A 23065-nucleotide genomic window follows, 5' to 3' on the forward strand; every position below is an offset into this window, starting at 1 on the left:
GGACGAGGGACAGAGGCAGCGATGAGAGAGGACCGGGGTGATGGCCGGTGGCAGGAAGGGTCACAGGCCTGGAGAGTGCGGGTGTGGATGGGGTATGAGGAGGGGACATACAAGCAAGGAGGCTGAGTGCAGAGGGTGGGCATGTGGGCCTTCGTAGGTTTTGAAGCAGAACAGTCTCTTGGCTGTGGGAGTGGGTTGCCTTTCCGCGCATCTAAAGGGAGTGAAGTCCCTCCTGGGCACGGAGCTCAGAGGCCAGGGGACTGAAGGGTGCGTGCCTTAAACTAGCCCAGGGTAGCTGCTCTGGTCCCTTCTGGGCAGCAGAAGGCGTGCACAAAAGAAAAGAATGGAAACCAGTTCAACTTTATGGGACCTGAATTGAACGTGGGGATTTGCGGGTCCCCACAGAGGGTGGGAGCCAGGAAGGTGGCCACTGGGCGGCAGCAAAACCTCCACTCCGCGGGGGTGAAACGGGGCTGGATAACTTTTCCATAATTATTTATTTTAATATTGCATCTTGTGTCTTTGTCATCAATTTACCCAGTTTATCTTTAAATCTCCCCCAAACATGTATGTGTACTCATGATATGCATTTGGTTGAACCGTATGAATTTCCAATAGTTAATGATTTCTGATCTGTGAAAACTCCACTTTTATATGGTTCAAACCTAATAGGCTCTTTTCCAAAAAATAAATCTAGATTTATTTTCAAAAGTGCTCCATAATTCAAATGTTTCCCAAACCAGAAGACATTTATTCTGTTGCAGCCCAAGATGGGACAGGATGCATCACCTTTTTAAGGTCACCTGACTGGGGATGCAGGGAGTTCTCCCATTTTCCAGATGGACAGACTGGCGTCCTTTAGTTTAGGGCAGTCAAACCTCTCAACTTGCCACTCACCGTAGGACTGACACACCACGTGCACCAGAGGGTAAGACTTCCAGAGGACTCGGTCACACCAGGAGGGCAAGTTGTACTTCATCTGCAAGTCAAAGTCAAAGCTTTGTAAAATGAACGCTACTTTAAAAGATACATCGTAAAAGAAGAGATCGAGGCATTGCATCTGTAATCCTGGATTCATCTGCTGCTGGCGTTTATAGGATTTCCCCAGAGGTGGGTTTAAACCCTTTCTGCCTGCCTTAAGTCCTGGCTCCACGGCCACGCCCCACACTTTCAGACACCTGGACTCCTGTTTTAGAATGAGATCGATTCACCTGGCTGTGCTTCCTTACCCTCCTCACTATTTCAGAATCTCTTGTATTTTTACATTCTCTTACTTTTTTTTTCTGACTCAGATGAACCCCTCTACCTGTATATTCAACCCAGCCACTCACTTTAATAACACACTCCAGCTACCCCCCGCACCCATTCATCAACCTATATACTTACCATCCATCCACACACTCATTCACACATCCATCCATCCACTTACCTACCCGTCAACTCACACATCCATCCCTCATCTACCTATCCATCCATCCATCCATCCATCCATCTATCCACTGACCCATCCACATATCCATCCACCCCTCCACATACCCATCTAATCTTTCAAACAACATGTACTAGGATGAGCCCTCTCCAAGCTACACTGTGAGCAAGATGTCCACTGGGTGTGATAGACAAGGCAAACTGGCAATGATAACAACCCTCCTTAAGGAATATCATTTTCCACTTAAGTTCTAGCTCTTTCTCCTCTGCCTAAAAACATAAAAGTTCTCATCCTAAAAGAGACTTCAATTACCTTTCTCTTTTCTTCTTTTTGCCAAGTTTCTTTCAAGAATGTTCTGTTTCCACTGCCTCTACTTCTGGACTGCCCATTTACTCTTTTTTAACTTGAGGTACAACCTACGTATAGTAAAGTGTAGTAATCTATACCGTGTGGCCTGAGGATCTTTTACATTTGTATACGCCCATTTAACCACTACCCAGATCAAGATATAGAAAATGTCCATCATCTCAAAGGGTTCCCTCAGGCCTCTTCCTTGTCAATACTGCCTGAGAGGTAAACTCTACTGGGGGTAATGTCTCCATTGATTAATTTTGCCAACTCTTGAACTTATAAATGGACTTATTCAGTATATACTCTTTTGCATTTGGCTTCTTTCAACCTTCTTCACCCTGTTGCTTGTATAAGTTCTTTCATTTTATTGCGTAGTTGTACTCCATTGTATGTATAAGCCACATTGATCTATTCTAATGTTGATGGAAATAGGCTTGTTCCCAGTTTTTGGACATTATAAACAAAGCTGCTATCAACACCCTTGTATCTGTCGTTGGGTGAACAAATGCACTACTTTCCCTCAGGTATACAACAAAGTGGAAATGCTGAATAGGGTAGGTGCATGTTTAGATTTCATAGATGCTGCCAAACTATCACTTCTTAACACTGCAGTTCTCAGCATCGGCTGCTCCAGTGAATTACTGGTGGAGCTTTACAAAGACCCAGAAAGCAGGGCCCCACCCCTGGATCTGTTGCATCAGAACCTCTGGGGAGGAGGTCCAGGCATCTGTATTTCTGAAAAGCTTCACCAGTGATTCACCTGCACACTCTTGGTAAAGAGCCACCCTACCCTCTTGCAGTCTGGATTTCACCTCCAAGACTCTATGTCAACTGTTCTTTTAGTGTCCACCCAATCCCTGAACCCAAGTCCAGCTGCTTGTGCAAGGTTCCAATGACCACACACGTTCTCCTTGACTCACATTCCATGCTGGTGACCACTGATCCTGGCAAGTCTCTCAGCCCCGGCTTCTGTGATGCTGCGAGCTGCCTGCTGGGTCCTCCCACCACTTACACACACAGTTTTTCTGTCTCCTTTGTTGTCTCTGCTTCTTCCTCTCCTCTCTCAATGGAGATGACCCCCAAATCTGTCCACAGCTCTTCTATTTTCATCGTCCATGTACTCCTTGGCGACCTCACCTACTCCCATGGATCTGACCATCTTCTCTGTGCAGACAACTCCCAAATCTACAAGTCAGCCCTAGCATCAGTCTAGTGTTTTCAGCTGCCTTCTGGATGTTTTCTCTGGGATTTTCCAGTCATGTTATACAGTAAATCTGAAAACAAGCTCTATCTTTCCCCTCCGAACCAGCCCTGCCTTCTGATTTCACAGTTTCTATCAACGTCAATCAGACCTATCAACATATCCTGCTTTCCTCCTTTTCTTTCATTTTCATGGGCTCCCCCCATGCTTTAGGCCCAGTTATTTCTCAGGTGGGGCCTCCATACTGGCCTCCTCATTGGTCCCCTGCATCATCCTCATCCTTTACACCGACACAGACGAATCGTCTCTTGTATCACTGTGACACTGCTAGCCCCTCAGCAGAACTTGCAGTGGCTTCCTGAAACAGGTGCCCATCAAACAGGTGAAGACGTTTTGCCTGGCATCAAGGACCCCCCTCTCTGCCACCTCAGGCCCCGGTTTCTTTCTCCTCATATTCAAATCCAACCAGACCATCCCTTCACTGCCTCCAAATGTACCCCCAGGGACCTGCCCTGAGGGTGCCTTTAAACCAGACGAGCCCAGGCACACAGCAGCCAGTGGGCACCTCACAAGGTGTCCTGCCCCGGGTCTCAGCCTTGTCACGGCAGCAGTCCTGAGTCTGCTTTCCTCCTCTCAGTGTGTGTGTGTGTGTGTTTTCTCTAACTCCTGCTTTCTTCTGGCATGTCCCCAACTCTTGGCCTTTCTCTCCCACTTCCATCTAGTCTCCCATGTGCCCCTGAGTCCAGGTCATGCCCAGAATGCTCTCTATTTCCCCAGGTCTCTAGTGGCCCCACGGAAGCTCATCACTGCAGCACCTCTAACCCCCAGGACCCGGCATGGGGCTGGCTCCCCTGGGTTGGGCCCCAGAAGGGGATGGATGCCAGAATTTCCTGCCTTGGCATCTGCTCCGGCAACTCTTTCTACCTGAAGTGGATCAGGCCCCCTCAGCCCTTGTCTTGTCGAAATCCAAGCACCCTTCAGGCACCACAAGCGGCCCCTCTTCAAGAAGCCTCCCCGATCCTTCCCTGCCCTGATGGTCATTTCCCTCTGTGACCACTCCTCACAGCCTTGGGCGTCGCATTATATTCTATCTCTGGTTAGTTAGTTGTGTATTTATCTTGCCTTGTCTTTCCTACTACAAACTCTCTGAGGGCAGACATCTGACTCATCTTTGATCTCTCACGACCTAGGACAGTGCCCAGCCCATCATAGGTCATCGGTAAATATCTGCTGAACAAGAATGAAGGGATGCTTTATTACAGTTTCCGCAAACACTGTTCAGTGGAACACAAGTGGTCTCATAAGATATTAATTGATATTTCATGACCAATTGAGTTTGGTAGATGAATTTTCCCATAGAGAACCACATGCTCATAAACTTGTAAAGGCTCTGATAAGTCCTGCAGCAAAGAAGCTTGTGTAATGATGACTGACTTGGCAGATTAGCAAATATATTTGAGTACAGGACTTAAAAAAGAGACAAAATATACAAACAGCTCATACAGCCTAATATCAAAAAAGCTGGGCTTCCCTGGTGGCGCAGTGGTTGCGCGTCCGCCTGCCGATGCAGGGGAACCGGGTTCGCGCCCCGGTATGGGAAGATCCCACATGCCGCGGAGCGGCTGGGCCCGTGAGCCATGGCCGCTACTAATTATTAGAGAAATGCAAATCAAAACTGCAATGAGGTATCTCCTCACACTGGTCAGAATGGCCATCATCAAAAGTCTACAAATAAATGCTGGAGAGGGTGTGGAGGAAAAGGAACCCTCCTACACTGTTGGTGGGAATGTAAATTGATACAGCCACTATGGAGAACAGTATGGAGGTTCCTTAAAAAACTAAAAGTAGAGTTGCCATATCATCCTGCAATCCCACTCCTGGGCAGATATCCGGAGACAACTCTAAATCAAAAAGATACATGCACCCCAGTGTTCACAGCAGCACTATTTACAATAGCCAAGACATGGAAGCAACCTAAGTGTCCATCAGCAGATGAATGGATAAAGAAGATGTGGCACATATACACACACAGACACACACTCGCGCACGCACACACGCGCACACACACGGACAGAAGCGTCATGAGGCAACTCCTTGCAGTGTGCATGTCTGGTTGCCCAGCCTCTCCTTAGGGGAGGGTTTTGCTCTGTGACACGATCAACAAATGATTTCTAGTTTTATTTCTTTTTTTGTTACCTAGTGGATGAGGGTGCTCTTCACTTCCCGTTCACCTTTATGGGAACTGACAGAAGAGGGGTGAGGTGTGCAGGGGGGTGCAGACGGAGGGCAGGGAAGAGGACTCACCCCTGTGGCTTTCTGCTTAGTGTAGGCGTATTTGTCCCGAGTCAGTCTTTCAAAACGGTAAGTGGGAGCGAATGTGATTTCTTCCTCCTCTGAAACCAAACAAAACCACGGTTTCAGTTTTGATTTCCCATGTTTCATGTCTGGCCAAGTTTCCCTCTTTTCCAGGCATAATCCTTCCCCCGGTGAGGATACTTGGGAAAAGGGGAGACAGAACGCTGGAGGGAGAGGGCCCGCGAGAGAAGGAGGGCGGTTCTCACCGAAGTGCAAGAAAACCTTCCGCTCCTTTCTCTCCATGAGCAGCTGGTCATGGGACAGGAGGTCTGCATACTGCTGCTGCTTGATCTTCTGGATGATGGTTTCTGCCTCCTGGAGCAAAGACACGGCCAAGCCACTGGTGAGACAACCCTTTCACCAACATGGTAAGAGGCACATCGCCACCTTCCTGCCTGGCGCGCCAGGACCCGAGTCCCCGCAGCTGCACTAGACCCTGGTCCCAGGGACGCTGGGCTGGCGCTCATTTACACTCAACCGTTTTATACGGACAACCCTGCAATCGTAGTGAAATATCAACTCAGTAACATAAGCTCCTGGCTATTCTAACTTCACAGAGGGATACTATTTTTGTGTACCAACTTCTAGCATCATTTTTATAAGGCTTCCCTAGATGGGTAGGTATGTCTCCCTTACTGTCTGTTCTCTCTGTGAGACAGCCTGTTGTAAAGCCATGAAAGGATCTGAAACCCCAGCCCCCGAAGCTATGGGCATGGGGCCTCCGTGATCTGGGCTCGGACTCCGAGAGCCGGTGTGATATCGGTGGGGTGTGCCATCCTTGGAATCCAGCTGTCCTCTCTCCTGAGACTTACGTTGCCTCTGCTCTGGCGAATGCACCTGGTCAACCTCCTGGGGAGTGAATGGGTGGGCAGCCCCTTAAACTGTGAAGGGTCAGGATTCATGGGGCCTCTGTCCAGCCCTTTCCCCTCTGCCTGCTCAGTCAGGAGGGAGAGAAGGAAAGCTCCCGAGGAGCCTCCTGTGAGGGAGGGAGCGGCCGGGGACAGGGAGGTGGGCACAGACGGGCCCTAAAAGCTGCTGTGGCAGCGACAGGCCGAGGAGGCCGAGGGACGTGGGAGGCCTGAGCAAACATCTGGGAGGGGAGTCCGAAGGCCCGAGCTCAGTCCCAACTGTCAGAGGCCTGTAACCGACCCAAGGCCATTTTCTCAGGCCGCTTGTGCTCCAGGAGCCTCTTCCCCCTGTAAAATCAGGTCCGCGTCTGCCGTCCCCTCTCCCCTCACAGACAGCAGTGCCAAAGTATTCCTGGTACACAAGGGGAAGACGGTTCTCCTCCCATGCCTGGCCTCTGCCCCATCTTTCAGGAGCAACCGAGTCTCGCTCCAGGTGTGTCCAGGGGCCATGCCTGCCCACTCCCTTTACAGGGAATCTTCTGCCCTCCCTGAGTGAGCAAGGCCACCTGTGCCATGTGGCCCCTCTGACTGCTGCTCATTGGATGGGCATCCAACTTCAGGAATGCCTTCCTTAGGCTGCCCAGTGACCCGTGATTTGGGGAGAAAACGGAGCTGGTCTCTGCAGACTTCAGCCTTTCCTGGGGACTTGGGACTGGCAAGTCGAGGGGCCACTGCTGGTTAGCTAGAGGACCAGAGCGGCAGACAGGTGGTGAGGAGGGGTGGCCAGGACAGTTATGTGGCACGTAGGCGTGAGCAGAGGCCAGCCGTAAAGAAAGGCAGCGGCTCCGTAACGGGACCGCTGTCGAGTCCCGGAGGAGGAGCCGCCGTGGCCCAGCTCGGTTGTGTGTCCCCCTGACCCTCTGCCCCGCGCACCCCCAGCCCCAGGAGGACGGCCCCTCACCCAGATGGGCAGCTCCACGCGGTAGTTGAGATCCCCGAGCCAGAAGAGGTGGGTGAAGCGGTGAGTGATGTTAAAGGGGCTCAGCTTCTTGTCTCCCAGAGCCAGAAACCGGAGAATGTTCATATAGTTTTGGTTTCGCCTAATTAAACAAAAAAGCAGCCAGCTTAGCACGGGGGCATTGGTTCCCTACTGCCCGTGCCGGGAAGTCAGAGGGGACAGGTCGGGGAGTGAGACTGAAATCTCCAGCCCTGTGGTAGCAAACCACGCTTATGCAGCCCCTGGGTTGAAATGGGAACGCAGGGTGGGGCCCCGGGAGCATCCGCTCCGTAGGGACTCGGAATCATCAGTCTTCTAGATGGCCGTGTGCATGGCTGGGCCACCAACAGGCAAAATGCGCTTTCATCTGTAAGGGCAGCCCAGATGAGGTTTTCCCTTGAGAAATGGAGTGGTGTTTAGGTGTCTGCTGGGTTAGTGACACGAGGAAATGTCTGTTCCGTCCTTTAGGCAAGATTCAGCCATACGTGGATGTAGCCGTAGCTGCCTTTGATGAGAACACAGGAAAAGCCCTTAGAGGCCGACCGGACAGGGTCCCAGCAGAGGGCTGAGCCATCCTTATGGTGTTTAGGGTTTGAGGTCTGTCTGGGAAAATAACCCCAATCCCTGCTCCTGGGGGATGAGCTCCATTACCTGAGTTTCTTTTCGCTTCCGGAAGTCAGGTGGCTGTTGACAAACCCCAAGGAGGTTCCATTGAACATGAACGATACCCCCACGGCTCCCTTGTTCCCTAAAGGGAGGGGGAGGAAGAAGTCAGAGCATCAAACAGGCAAAGCTGTCAAGTGGCGGGAAATCAAGGTGAAGCAATGTCATTCGTCAGGAGGGAGAGAGCCGCTGTGGGAAAGTGGAGGCCAAGGAAGAAAGCAGAACAGCTTTATCTGGGGTGGGAGATGGGACAGGTGGTAGGGACTGGGGGCCGAGATTCCTCCAGGACAACAGGAAAATGGGATGAGCGGCCAGCAACCTTGGGGTTCTCGGCAGGGCTGAGGGAGGAGGCTACAGGTGTTAACTCATCCTGGCATCTCCCTCTAAGTGTGTGTGTGTGTGTGTGGGGGGGGTGTTAGTTTCTCACATTCCCAAGCAGGACCATTAAAAGGAACCAGAAACCTTGAGAAGGAGATTCAGAAGGAGGAGACCAGGGCTGGGGGGCAGCGGGTGGTGACCTTCCACCAGCTAACTCCAGCTTCCTGGAGAGACCAAAACCCACACTGAGACCAGTGGTCCTCAGAGTATGTTCCCCAGAACAGCATCAGCACCACCTGGGAACTTGCTGGGGGTACACATCTCAGGCTGCGCCCTGGACCTGCTGAATCAGAGCTTCAGGAGTGGGAGCCAGTAATCCATGTCTAACAAGTCCTCTAGGACAGGGGTTAGGCAGACACTGACCCACCACCAGCTAAGAATGGTTTTTATGTTTTTAAACAGTTGGGGAAAAATCAAAAGAAGAATATTTTGTGACACATTAAAATTGTATGAAATTCAAATTTCAGAGTCTATAAATAACGTCTTATTGGAACACAGTTACACCCCTAGAGAGAGTCCAGTAATTATGACACAGACCGCATGACCTGCAAAGCTTGAAATATTTACTCTCTGGCCTTTTGGAGGAAAAGTCTGCCAACCCTGCTCTAGGTGGTTCTGACACATGCCGAAGTCTGGGAACCTGCTCCGCCCATCACGGCATCTGTGAGCCGTACGTACTGAGCACTTGAGATGTACAGGCCCAAAGTGAGATGTAAAAGTGTAAAAGACACATCGGAATTGTAAGCCTCGGTAAGAAAGATGGACTGTAAAATATCACATAAATTTAGGAGGCTACAGGTGTTAACTCCTGGCATCTCCCTCTAAGTGTGTGTGTGTGTGGGGGGTGGGGGGGGTGTTAGTTTCTCACATTCCCAAGCAGGACCATTAAAAGGAACCAGAAACCTTGAGAAGGAGATTCAGAAGGAGGAGACCAGGGCTGGGGGGCAGCGGGTGGTGACCTTCCACCAGCTAACTCCAGCTTCCTGGAGAGACCAAAACCCACACTGAGACCAGTGGTCCTCAGAGTATGTTCCCCAGAACAGCATCAGCACCACCTGGGAACTTGCTGGGGGTACACATCTCAGGCTGCGCCCTGGACCTGCTGAATCAGAGCTTCAGGAGTGGGAGCCAGTAATCCATGTCTAACAAGTCCTCTAGGACAGGGGTTAGGCAGACACTGACCCACCACCAGCTAAGAATGGTTTTTATGTTTTTAAACAGTTGGGGAAAAATCAAAAGAAGAATATTTTGTGACACATTAAAATTGTATGAAATTCAAATTTCAGAGTCTATAAATAACGTCTTATTGGAACACAGTTACACCCCTAGAGAGAGTCCAGTAATTATGACACAGACCGCATGACCTGCAAAGCTTGAAATATTTACTCTCTGGCCTTTTGGAGGAAAAGTCTGCCAACCCTGCTCTAGGTGGTTCTGACACATGCCGAAGTCTGGGAACCTGCTCCGCCCATCACGGCATCTGTGAGCCGTACGTACTGAGCACTTGAGATGTACAGGCCCAAAGTGAGATGTAAAAGTGTAAAAGACACATCGGAATTGTAAGCCTCGGTAAGAAAGACGGACTGTAAAATATCACATAAATTTTTATATTGAATACCTATTGAAATGGTAATATTTTGAACGTATGAGGTTTGATAAGATATACTATTAAAATTGACTTCCCTTGTTTCCTTTTCCTTTTTTGAATTTGGTACTCAAAATTTAAAACCACCCAGGTGGCTGACATTCTGCCTGGGCTGGATAGCACAAGGGCCCTGGAGATCACCCGGCTCTACCCCTCGGGACTCAGGGGAGCCACAGCCCAGCCAGTGGCCGAGCCGCCCCCCGCTGACCCCCACCCCACTGCCCCTGGCAGTGAGGCAGCCCTGCTCCCCTCGCCCCCAGGAGGCCCCTCCTCTCAGCTTTCTCCCCACCCTGCGGTGCGGCCTGGGTTTAAATCCCTGCCCACCACTTCCTTGTCACAGGGCCTCGTACAGGTTAGGGAACAGCACTGCAGCCTCCAGAGCCCTGTCTGCGAATGGGGCTAATGACAGTCCCTGCCCGCACGGGGCGCCTGTATTAAGTAATAGTCGGAAAGCATTTAGCACACGGCCTTGCACAGGGTACAAGGTCGTAGACCTTCCACCAGGCAGCCAGCACTCACTGAGCTCCTGCCCTGTGCTGCCATGTCTGGGAGCCATTCTGGGGGAGGTAAGGGGGGAGAGCAGCCCCAGGGGGTGGGGGAGGGGAAGCAGCGAGGGACTGTACAGGGGAACTCCTCCACCTCCAAGCTGCCCTCCGACTGCCCAGGCCTCCTGCCTCCCTCTCTGGCCTTGTCCCAGCACCCACTAGAGCTGAGCCCAGGGACCACGGGGCCTTGGCTTCGCTGTTGCCGCTGCGTGGCACACCCCTCCCATGCGGGCCCTTCCTCTGCCCTTGGACTTGGGTCCCAATGCCCCGCTGTCAGGGAGGCCCCTGGACGCCGTCTCAGGTAGCACGGATCTGCTCTAGTCCCCGCCACTCGCGCTTTGCCAGCCGCTCACGCCCGGAAGCGTCCTGCCGCCCGTCTGTCGGCGGGAGCAGGCCGCCGCGTGCGGTGCTCAGGAGCCCGGGCCCCGCACCGTGCTGGGGGGCTAGGGGCACACTCGGCTCCATCCCGGGAGCCAGGGCTGGGGCGGCGGCCGCGGGAAGCCGGCCGAGGCGCGCTTCTGCCTCGTGGCGGGCGGCCGGAGCGCGTTGCACGCTGGGAAGGGCTGGTGGGAGGGGCGGGCAGCCCAGGCAGCCGGGGATCGAGGACTAGGGGAGGTTCCTGGGCAGCGGAGGGCGTGGGCTGCAGAGCAGGGCAGCTGCCACAGGAAGGAAGGAGGGCAGGTGGGCGTGGACGCGGGCAGCCTGCGGTTTGTCAGCAGAAAGGCTGAGAGCTTTTCACGTTCAAGGCCAGCAGTTATTCTGTTTCCTCTTACCTCTGGGGCTCTGTCCTGTCCTTGACACCAGCCACCAGAAACCGCTGACCTCGCCCTCAGCTCCACCCACGGCCCCCGTGTGGGTGCACCTGCCCTCACGCAGTCACAGTCACACACAGACTGACAGACTGACACACACAGACCGACAGACTCACACACACACACAGACTGACACACACACAGACACACACACAGTGACAGACTCACACAGACAGACACACACACACACAGACGGACAGACTCACACACACAGACTGACAGACTCACACACACAGACTGACAGACTCACACAAACACACACACAGACTGACAGACTCACACACACAGTGACAGACTCACAGACAGGCAGACACACAGACTGACAGACTCACACACACACACACACAGACTCACACACAGACTGACAGATTCACACACACAGAATGACAGACTCACACACACAGTCTGATAGAGACACACACAGACTGACAGACTGACAGACTCACACAAACACACAGACTGACAGACACACACTCACAGGCATGCAGCCCTCTGCTGTTTTCAATTCTCGAAGCACCCTGACTGGTCCCCACAGGCTCACGGCTGATACCAATGTTTCCACCTCCAACCTGAGTCTGTCTAGATCTAGACCAGGGATCATAACCTACAGTCTGTGGCCAAACTGAACCCATGACTTGTTCGTAAATACAGTTTTCTAGAACACGGCCGCGCTCATTCGTGTTCCTGCTGTCTGTGGCTACTCTCGTGTGTCAGCGGCAGGGCTGAGGAGTTGCTCGTGGGCTGAAAAGCCTAAAATACTTACTACCTGGCCCTTCACAGCATGTCTGTCAACCCCTGTCCTCGGTCCGTGACACTCAAGGTAGGGTGCGTGCGCTAGCAGTGCTGACACCACCCGGGAGCTCGTTGGAAACACAGAATGTCGGGCTCCCCCGAGGCGTACCGAGTCGGAACCCGCGTTCTGCCAGATCCCCAGAGGCACTGGCGTAGACCCCGAGCGCGTTTAGGCCGGGAGGCCCACCCGTCCCAGGTGGGACGGACGCGCGAGTGTCGGCGGGAGCGAGCTTACGAGGAACACAGCCCCCCTGCTCACCCAGCGTGTTGGCGATGCCCGTCTTCACGTTGTTGGTGCAGACGTGGCTGATCCTGTTCTCGTGCTCTGGCTTGGCCAGCACCGCTATGCGGATGTTCCAGAGGGTGTGGATGGCGACCTGGCGGGGAGGACAGGCTGTGACCCCGGGCCAGGACACAGTGCTTGACCCCAGAGCAAGAGATTCACACCCATCCCTCGCCCCAGGTGTGGGGCGCCCTGTCTGTAGTCCCTACACTTTGGGGGACTCCTAAGGATGCCTCACAGATGAGACAAAGTGTCTTAAAGATGAGATTTCGATGAAGTAAAGATGACCTCCAAGCTCAGGCAGGGAAGAGGGAGGACCCCAGTGATGAGCAATGCTCACGGACCCCATTAATTTCTGGATACAGGTGCGCCTCTCTGGCCCTGGAAGCGGGGGGACCACCGAGCACATTCTTGCTTCTGAGGTGCTCCTGACTTGCCCGCCCCACTGCCCCGGAGTCCCACCCAGGACTGTGGCCACTGCTCACTGTTTTAAAAGTCATGCTGGTGATTTCTTGCAGGGAATGTTTGAGTATCTCCAGCCACTCCTTCTCTCCCAGGGGGTCCTCCTGGGTGCCGATCACGTAAATGTCATGGGGGATGTAATCAGCAGAGTCATCCCGCGTCTTTCCCTGCCCCTTGGAGAGAAACCAGGACGTGATCTTCTTGGGAGGGGGGGCGTTACCTTCAACAGCAAAACCCAATACCAAGTGAGTCAGAGGTACATCAGGAGAATTCAAAACCGACGTGGGGGGTGGGAGAGGTTCACATAGTCACTGGAAACCATTCAGTTCCCCCAGCGAAATACACCTTAAAGAACTAGGTACTATCATCCCCCAGGATGTAAGGGAGGGTGAGAACTCAGTTACTTTTTTCTTTTAGTTTTTTTTTTTTTAATACTGATGTTTTAAAGCAACACCTTTTTTTTTCTTTCTTTCTTTTTTTTCAGTTGCGCTGCACAGCTTGTGGGATCTTAGTTCCCTGACCGGGGATTGAACCTGGGCCCTCAGCAGTGAAGGTGTGGGGTCCTAACCACTAGACTGCCAGGTAATTCCCTCAGTTACATTTCTTTGTAAAGATAAAGTTAAGTTTCAAAGACTAGAAGACACCTGAAGATTCCGTAACTTGAACTAGTAGCACAAGATGTCAGACGCTGTCCTAGTCTCTGGGGTTTAGTGATAACTGAGACACGGGCCTCGAGGAGTTTACGTTCCATTGGTGGTGAGAGAACGCTGTAGGCTGACAAGTTTAGCATGGAGGCTTCTAACCCATGGTTACGAGACAACAGTGCCTTCATTGCACAAGAGAGAGCTCAGCCGAAAACCAAGAGATGTGCGGGAGTTAGCCAGAGAAATGGAAGAGCGTGGAGGCCCACCTAGTGCCGTTTCAAAAGCTGAGCTGAAACAGCTCAATAAAGAAATGATGATAAAGATTCATTTCCCTCAAAATGCCCTTGGAGGTTGAGTAAACTCTTTTCTCAAAGAGATAACTTTCTTGGTTCACAAGTGCCAAGAAGCCAAGAACTGGAGTGACCTGACTGCCGCCGAGCTCTGCTCCCACTGTGGCTTAGGATGGGAGCACAAACCCTGGGACCTGGTGGTCTCTGCTCGGGGAGACCCTCGCATGCTGCCCTGGTGAGGCAGGGCCCTGGCCAGCTCCTTCCATGCCGTGTGAAGGGCACCCCCTGCAGTTGTGCCCCTGGACGGCCTGAACCGCGCCCAGCCAAATCTGAGACGTCCAGGCTCGCAGAGGGAAAAACGGGAAGGGGCCGGTGCCCACGTGCGTGAACCCCCAAGCGTGAGAGCTGAGGAAATCAGGCGGCCAGTAAGAAACACTGGTGGGGAGAGAAGGACACAGGAACTGGGCAAGGGTTCTACTTCAGCACTGCCGCGGCCCCTGGAATCTCTGGGCATGAAGGTCTGGGGAGGCTGGGTCTGGTGGAATCGGGGTGGGCAGCTCTCCTGACTTCCCTCCTGGGACGCCAGCCCAGCCTCCACCAAGCGACAGGCCAGCGGTCCCATGTTGCGTTTCTGTTTCGGATTGTCCCCGTCCCCCTCCACGAAGGGTCTCTGCTCAGCCTCTTCCTCCCGGGGGGCTGCTGGGTGACACTGTGCTGCATTGGGAGGTGGTCATGACTCCGCTCCAGACAAAGTAGGCGAGACAGATGCCCAGTCAAGTTCAAATTTCAGATAAACAATGGATAATTTTTAGAATAAGTATGTCCCATGCAATAACTGTTTGTCTAAAATGTAAATTAACTAGACATTCTGTATCTACTTAATTTTAAAAAATTTCTAGCTGAATATTTACACTAAATAATTATTTAGTGTAATTCATATTAGTATAAACGTTTGTACTAGCATCTAAGTATATACTGTGTATATTTAGTACAATGCCTATTTGGTGTATATTTGCGCTTACCTCTAGCCAAATAGTTATACTAAATAATTATTTAGTATAATTTATATTCAGTATAATATATTTATATATTTAGTATATGATATATACTTAGTATATATTAGTATGTAAATAGATATAGTATATATATTTAGCATAGTATATATTTAGTATGTATGTATTTATTTCTAGCTAAACACCTATACTAAAAAATAATTTGTTGTTTATATGAAATTCAAATTCAGCTGGGCATCATCTCTCTTTCTCTTTCTTGCTCAATAAACCTGGCAGCCCAAATCAAAAAGGGAGTTCTTCCTTCCAGGACTGAAGCCCCTTGGCAAGCTGCCCAAGGCTGGCAGGTGCCCAAGAGCCTCTTCACCCATATATTCAGACTTTCCAGTTTCGACAAGCAACGTAACCCATTTCAGCTGCACTTGGGGTATGAGAATCCCAAGCCTTGTTTCTCTTACCCCTTGTCTCAGGATGGGTACCCAGGTCTCGGGACTGGGGGTGGGGGGGAGACAGGCAAGGATGCTTGAGGCAGCAAAGCAGAACCCCAGGGGAGGTGCCTGGAGGCGGGGCGGCATGCGGACCCACCCATGTTCCAGGTGCCGATGAAGATGGTGATCATGTCGGGCTCTGGCTGCTCCGAGTGCTTGTTTTTCATCTGCTGGAGGAGCTGGCAGAAGCCTTCTCTCTTCTAGGGATTGAAGGGCAGACAGACTCAGACAGGCCTCTGCCTCCCTGCACATGATACTTTCAAAGGACTGGTCAGCTTCGAGAAAAGTGAGGGGAGCGCAGACCAGTGTGGACTTCCAGGAGAGCCATCTGGAAATTCGCGTCCGAGCTCTTAAGAGACCGGCTTCTCTCTGACCCAGCCCTTCCACTGCAAGGACCTGACTCTAAGGAAAGAATCAGGGACTGTTCGAAGACCCGACCACATCATGGGGACTGCAGCAGAAAATATTAGAAACCTTCGTGTCCAATCTTAGGAGATGAATTACTAACTGTATTAAGGGTCATCCATATGCTAGAAGACCATAGGTTTTTTTTTGTGTGTGTGTGTGTGGTGTGCGGGCCTCTCACTGCTGTGGCCTCTCCCGTTGCGGAGCACAGGCTCCGGACGTGCAGGCTCAGCGGCCATGGCTCACGGACCCAGCCGCTCCCCGGCATGTGGGATCTTCCCGGACCGGGGCATGAACCCGTGTTCCCTGCATCGGCAGGCGGATTCTCAACCACTGCGCCACCAGGGAAGCCCTCTGAGAAGTTTTAAACTGCTCAATACTATGCATTTCCCTATTACTAAGTATATTATATTCTAGTGTGAATTGTATTTAACAATGCACTGTGCATCCTAAAGTTAGAATTGGACCCAGCCGCTCCGCGGCATGTGGGATCTTCCCGGACCGGGGCATGAACCCGTGTTCCCTGCATCGGCAGGCGGATTCTCAACCACTGCGCCACCAGGGAAGCCCTATAGGTTTTAAAAATTGGGGGGCAGAAGTACTTCATCAACAAGGGTAGATGATCAAGATACATTGTTTAGTATGGAAAACCAGTTGACAAAACACTATGAACAGCACCACTGCATTTGTATTAAAAAAACACAAACAAAAACCATCCTGAAAGATAGAGTCCGAGGATTACTAGTGGTATAGGGGTGTTTCTATTTTAAGCTTTTTGTTTATTTGTATACTTTTTCACTAACGAGAATTAGATTACTTATGTAATGAAAGAAAATTTAAATGAAAGAAACTAATTAAAAAGGAAAGAACACACAAAGGCTGTCGTAGCCTTCTTAATAGTCTTCATTTAGTTGTCCTGGGTACACAGTAGGGCACAAAGTAGACGTGGCCCTCTCGTAGCTTACAGTTCAATAGGGCAGGGTGACCAAACAAGCATGCCCCAGAGTTTTAGGCTGCGCCATATGAAATTACCAATGTTTGACTGTCTCAGACCTATGTAGATGGCAATTTCATATGATCCAATCTAATTGCAAATCTAAGTTCCCTCTGAAGAAAGCAGCTCACGAAGAATTGTGATGGCTGTCTTTATGGAAACCTGCTTTTAGTTACAAATGGCTCAATATTCAGTGCCTCGGTTTACTGCTGTGCCTCATCCTTCTGAGCTTGCGGCAATGAGCAGAACTGGGTTTTGGACCTCTGCCCATGTGCCCGGCACGATGCCCAGCCAGGTTTCTGCCTCCCCCCACCTGTCTGGCCCCCACTCCCTTGTTTTTCCCAGTTCCTTCTCTATCATTCCTCCCAGTCCTTTTCACCCTCTCAGCCACTTCTGGGCACCCCTGGACCCCCCACTGGCCTCCCAGCAGCCCACCCCTGCCACACAGGTAGAAAGAGCTGGGTCCCAGCACTCAATGGGGCTGCCCCTGTGAGCCTATGATAGAAGCCCTGTCCCTCAGCCATGGTGCCGACACAATTTGCCAACACCTCACGTGCTGGGAGCTCTCTGTGCCCTGCCTCATCCGAGCTGTACACTGCAGGATAAACAGCAGGGCCGCAAGGGTGGGTTTCAGCCCCCGGTTGGCATGTCTGAAGTGAGGGATAAGGTCACAGAGACACCGTCTGTACAGAGGCCCACCACAACACCTAGATCCCAGGTTTCTCCATCTGCTCACCCACCTCTTATTCCAGCAGCCAGGCCTGGCAGGGACTCTCACTTCTGCAGAGTGGGGCAAAGTGTAGAAATGGAGGGAGCGCTGGTTGAGGCTCAGATTTAAATCTGGGGTGCCCCTGAGGGCCTCCGGGTGCATCCCGGGGAAGTTCAAAGCCCCCCAGTGGGGCTCAGGGCTAGTAAGACATGGATGATAAAGGATGCACTCTCTCAGGGGCAGGCGTGGTAGCAAAGGGAGAGGATGGGGCTGTGATGCTTGAATCCCAGCCGGCCTGGAACGCAGCCCCTCAGCTTCCTGCGCTTGGCTTTCCCAGGTGGGAAATGGGTTCTGAGAGCTGAGTGAGCCCATGGTACCGACTTCCAGGCACGCAGCGAGCCTCAGAAATTGTGCATCCCTCACCCCCCTCTCGGCCCACCTTAGTGGTTTGTCGTCACTTACTTTGGAGTCAGCAAAAACATATTCCTTCCGCAGGGTCTTCTCCTTCTCTGTTTCCACCAAAATCACTAACTTGTTCAGAAACTTCTGAGACTTGATGAGCTGCAGGACTGAAGAGGGATGAAAGTTCATTTTTCTCATCATCACCCAATATGTAGAGCCTCCACCATACTCTGGCACTTGACCATCAACAATCCTGACTTTTCCGTGTCCAAGCTGAGCACCAGATTTGTGCCTGGTCTCCCAGATCCTCGCTCCTCTTACAGGGAGGAGCTCATGGCTGGGAAGGGTGGTGCCTGGAACAGGAAGGGTGGCCTGGCCGGAGCACAGACAGTGTGACTGTCCATCTTTTCAGCTCCCTCCCTCTCCTCCTTCCTTCTCTCTCTCTCTCCTCCTCCCTATAGCTTTTCCTTCCTTTCTCTTCCTCTCTTCCCTCTTGTGCTTGTTTTGAATTTATATCTAAATGAAAAATTAAATATTTTTACTTCTATCAACGACTAAAAGACTCAAATTGTTCTACAAGATTTTTACGAACAATAGCACTCCCCAACCCCACCTCCCTCCAATGTCCTGCTCCCTAGAGGCAACCACTTTCCATTCTTTTAATGGATTCTTTTGGAATTTTACTTCATGACTCTAAATACGACGCTTATATTGCTACTTCCTGGTGTTTCAGTCTTAGGTATTTCCTATTACATATTGACTTCCCACTATAGAAGATGAAGGTTTAGCTCTCTTTCACATTTACAACCTGTTCCCCCACCTCACCGTTCCCCTCCCCCTGCCAATGTATAATTTCAGTCCCTCCATCACCCTTCTAATAATTATAATCATCATTTTGGCCAGATAAGCATTCAGTGTTTGTTATTATGGGAATGCTCTTGACAGACAAGCCCTGACTGCTTTCTTTTTCCTACACCACTTTGTTTTTCCTGGAGTTAATAATTGCCATGTTTTTTCAGTGGTCCTAACTCTCAGTTTGTAACTTCTTTTCTGTGTGGTCAATCACTTTCATCAGTTTCATCATCCTGAGGGAGCCTCTCCCAGAGCCTCTGGGCCTTCTCTTCTCCAGACTGGTGACCTCTAGGCCTGATGCAGAGCCATTACTTTAGGGCCTTCCTTCTCCATCATCTGGGAAATCCATTCACCTCTGTCTCTCTTGTATTGGATCCCATGTCATCCTCTTCCTCAGTTTATGCCTTCATTTTGGTAGAGCAACATCTCTAGTAGCTTTCCAAGAAAGAAGGGATGGGGTGATACATTTTTGGAAGCTTTGCATGTCTGAAAACTCTGCCCTCACGCTTCACTGACACAACTCTAATTCTCCTCAGGACTCTGGAGACCTTGCTCCATCGCTTCTAGTTTGCAGCATTGCTGCTGAGAAATAGAACATCATTCTGATCCATCTGTATGCAGAAGAGTTCACATGGCAAGCCTGACTGCTATCCTTGGAAAGTCTGCTTGAAGGTGGCCCTTGGTTGGCATCTAGGACCTTGGATTTGGGGAGGGTTCCCAGCATCCCCAGAACTAAGAGCAACTTACTGTGCCTGTGATGTTTGTACCAACAGTGTGGTTTACACTGAATATTTGTTTTCCTTCTGGGAGTCTAGGTGTGTACCAGGCTGAAGGTGCCTACATGACCAGCCTCCGGTAAAATCCCGGGATGCTGAGTCTCTAACAAGCATCCCTGGTAGACGACATTTCACATGTGTTGTCACAACTCATCAAGGGAGGAATTAAGCACGTCCTGCGTGACCCCCACAGGGAAAGGACTTCTGGAAGCTTGTGCTTGGTCTCTCCTAGACTTCACCCCAGGCACATTTTCCCTTTGCTGACTGTGCTATGTCCTTTCACTGTAATAAACCACAGCTATATGACTCTACACCGAGTCCTGGGAGTTTTCCTGGAGAATCACTCACTGTACCTGGACATGGTCTTGGGGACCCCTGACACAGGCTATAATCTATCATTTGCTTTGAAGATTTTAGGATCTTTCCTTAGAATCCAGTGTTATGAGACTTTCCAATGCTGCATGTGCCTCAGAGTGTGCTGGACACTCGGTGGGCCAGTTTCAGTCTGGAAACTGATATTGTTCAGTCCTGAGAACTTCTCTTGAATTGTTTCTTTAATGTTTTTTCTCACTGTTTCCCGGTTTTCTCTTACTGACTCTCATTAAATTGGTATTGGACCTCCTGGACTGGTCTTCTAATTTTCAAAAATCCCTTCTCTCCTATTTCTCCTCACTTTGTCCTTTTGTTCTACCTTCTGGGAGCTTTCCTCGACTTTATCTTTCCACCCTTCCTTTGAGTTTTTATTTTAAAAATTTCTGAAAAAAGATTCTGCTATAATGTTTTTATTTTTCCTTACTAATCTCCTGTTCCCTTCCTTCTCCTTTTTCTTCATTTTAATTTTGTTCTCAGAATGTTCCTTCAATAGCATTCTGTTCTTGTTTCCTGGTCCAATTTCTTTTAACTGTCATAATTTGTTTCCTGCAAGTTTTTTGTCTTTTTCCTTACTTCTGCCTTGAGTCTCATTGTTTGCTATTCCAGGCTTCTCTCCAATGTCTCGTGGTCCTTGGCTGTGGGTCCCAACGGTGCCCGTGGGGGACTGTCCAGCAAGCTTTCTCCACTGGGTGGTCTCATGGGTTGATTTGTGGAGAACCTCTTCATGGCAGTGTCTTTAGATTTTTGTTCCTGGGCTGGTCATGTGGTCCAGGAAGAATCTTCCAACTGCCTGCCTGCAGGGTGTGGGCCTGGCTGGCAGCATCCCCAGCTGGGCAGGGGTGAAGGCTGGCGTCTCAGCGTTCAGAGGTAACTGTTGTTGAGCCCTCTGTTTTTGGTAGTTTCCCCTGCCCTCACCAGACCTGGTGTCTCCCGGTCCCTTACCTCCTCCAGGAAATCAGGACTTCTGCCTAACGTGTGAGGGGTAGCCACCAGCTGTGTGGCATGGACGGGGATCTGGTGGGTCTAACTCTTTTAAAAAAGAGTTTCATCCAACCCTGCTGTTTATCACCCCAGCTTCACCCTCACTCCAGGGGCCCCGGTTGCTGTTCACTCCTATGCCCTTTGTGGTTCTGTGGTGTGTCCGGCGTCTCAACTTTTCCTATGCCATACTTAAAATTTAGCTTTTTTGGTTCCTATAAATTGGATATCATTATCCATCTGCTTTTTAGCATTCAGAATTGTGTGGCCATTATTTTCCCTCCTGTTTGCTTTGTCCCTGTGAGTTTTGCCTTTAGGAAGGGAACTGACAGTCGTGTGTGTGTTCAGCCACCATCTTGAGCTGAAGTCTCACTCTAGGGAAATCGTGGGGGGCCCGTGCTCTCAGAAGTCCCCTCCGCCTTGTCAGAGGTGGTCAGTGTCCCACAGCGTGACTCCTACCGCTGCCAACTGGAATGCCCCAACTTCTCCAAGTCTGCTGCTATCAGGCTATGTCTCCTTCCCTCTGAATTTCTGGTTTTCCTTCTATTTGCGGGACTGTGTGGCCGCCCCTGGGAAGGGACATCTTGCTTGCTCAGAATTCGTATTATTAATACTCATGTTAGTGCTAGTAGCAGGGTAAGTGGCCCACTTGTTCCCATACCTAGTTACATGGAATCATTTTGGCTCCTCTTCGCTTGCCCCTCTCCATCTCCTCCATCAGCCGGTCTGAGCAGTTCTACCTCCAGAACGTTCCCAATCTGCCTATCTTTCCCCATCTCAAGCCACCACCACCTCTTGCCGGCCACTGTCACAGCCCTTTAATTGGTCTCCCTGTCTCTGCCTGCCCCCTGCCACCATTTATTCTCAGCACAGCAGCCAGAGTTCATTTTAGAGGGGATCACACCATTCCCCTGCTTGAAGCCTCCAAACAGTGGCTCGCTGCACTCAGAACACACCCCGGGCCGCCAAGGCCCCGTGACTTCTTCATCCTCCGAAGCCCCCGGCAGAGCCACCTCTGTGGTGTGAAGCTTCCCCGCACAGCCCCACACAGAGCTCATCAGTCCTCCTCCAGGGCTAACCTCACATCTGACCCACATTCTAACACGTGCGCACACGTCAGCTTTCCCTCCTGAACTGCAGATTCTTTGAGGGAGGGGGCTATAACTCAGGGCTGGCCCACGGAAGATGCTCAAAAGAAAAATGTCCATTGAATTAACCGACAAGAATTCACAGTGCTTCTCAGGATCCTGAGGAGCATTTCCTTCAGTCCAGAAACCTCAAGTTTTTAGAGCAATCAGGCACTCTCTGACAATCTCCTTACTCATCGTAGGTTTCTGTTTCCTTTTGTCAAAGCTGGGTCCACTCCTTTCAGTTGTAAGTCAGTCTCTGTGGCCGTTACGAGGAAAGTATGGTTCTAAGCCCATCACTTTCAACAGCCCTCCCCTGCTCGCACCCTCAGCTCTCCTGCCCAAGTTGGCAGTGGACGGAGCGGTCCTACCCCGGCACCGCGATCCCACCTCTGCGTGAATATGACAGCTTGTCACACGCCAGCGTCTAGGGACTTCGTTTCCTGATCCGTCGTCCTCCTCACTGCTCGCTTCTGCCTTCCTCAAAGCTGACTTGGAGGGATAATTATATGATGATGGTGGTAGCAGCCAATTTTTTGAGCATCTACTAGATGCCAGACACTGTGTACTTTGATGTTTACTTACTGAAGACTCACGGCAGCCCTATAGGATGCTACTATACCTATTTGACAGAATAATAAACTGAGGACAGAGAGAGGACACTAGACCAAGGTCACAAGTGGCTGACCTGGGACTCAAGGCTGGGCTTCTAACACCTCCCTGTGCTCCTAACACCTCTTTTCTCCTTTCTGTGTCCCATCTCCTGCATAGGGCTGGTCCCCAGAATTCCATCCCCCCTGCTGCCCTGAGAGTATCCCTTGGACCTTCGTGCCACAGCCCAGGTGGGACCCAGGAGCAGGAGGTTGTAGGACAGGGCAGGCCCCTGTGGGGCAGCGCCCATGGCCTCTACCTGGACACTTTGCCGTGGGGTCAGTGCTCTGCCTCTGGGCTCATGGGATGTACTTTTACAGGCATTAGCTCGTCTACTCATGACAAGCCTATTATTCCCATTTCACAGATGAGAAAATGGAGGTACAGAGCAGTTAAGCAACTAGGCCAACATGATACAGCTAGCAAGTGTCGGAGCCTAGATTTGAACCTGGGCAGTCTAGCCCCGGAGCCCATGTGTGCTCTTATCCTCTGTCCTGCTGTTCCCAGCATAGTGTCTGACATCGAGTTGGTGCTGAACACACAATCCCCTTTCTGCCCCGCCTGGATGTCCAGCCCTAGGAGGTTCTAGGGGTGATGGGTGGTATC

General features: G+C 51.0%; 1 protein-coding gene across 1 annotated transcript in view; it reads right to left on the minus strand.

Moving 5' to 3' along the window:
- Window positions 1–23065, minus strand: part of INPP5D (inositol polyphosphate-5-phosphatase D) — a 131631-nt gene that overhangs the window by 21298 nt on the left and 87268 nt on the right. The window contains exons 10-18 of the mRNA XM_024124657.3: window positions 17764–17870; window positions 15291–15393; window positions 12785–12981; window positions 12276–12393; window positions 7833–7929; window positions 7146–7284; window positions 5543–5651; window positions 5286–5374; window positions 898–979 (exon numbers count right to left, since the gene is read on the minus strand). Of these exons, the coding sequence (XP_023980425.1) occupies window positions 898–979; window positions 5286–5374; window positions 5543–5651; window positions 7146–7284; window positions 7833–7929; window positions 12276–12393; window positions 12785–12981; window positions 15291–15393; window positions 17764–17870 (1041 nt within the window). The remainder of the gene's footprint in view (window positions 1–897; window positions 980–5285; window positions 5375–5542; window positions 5652–7145; window positions 7285–7832; window positions 7930–12275; window positions 12394–12784; window positions 12982–15290; window positions 15394–17763; window positions 17871–23065) is intronic.

The sequence above is a fragment of the Physeter macrocephalus genome, chromosome 2 (genome assembly GCF_002837175.3).
Source record: "Physeter macrocephalus isolate SW-GA chromosome 2, ASM283717v5, whole genome shotgun sequence".
In the NCBI taxonomy this organism is placed as follows: Eukaryota; Metazoa; Chordata; class Mammalia; order Artiodactyla; family Physeteridae; genus Physeter; species Physeter macrocephalus.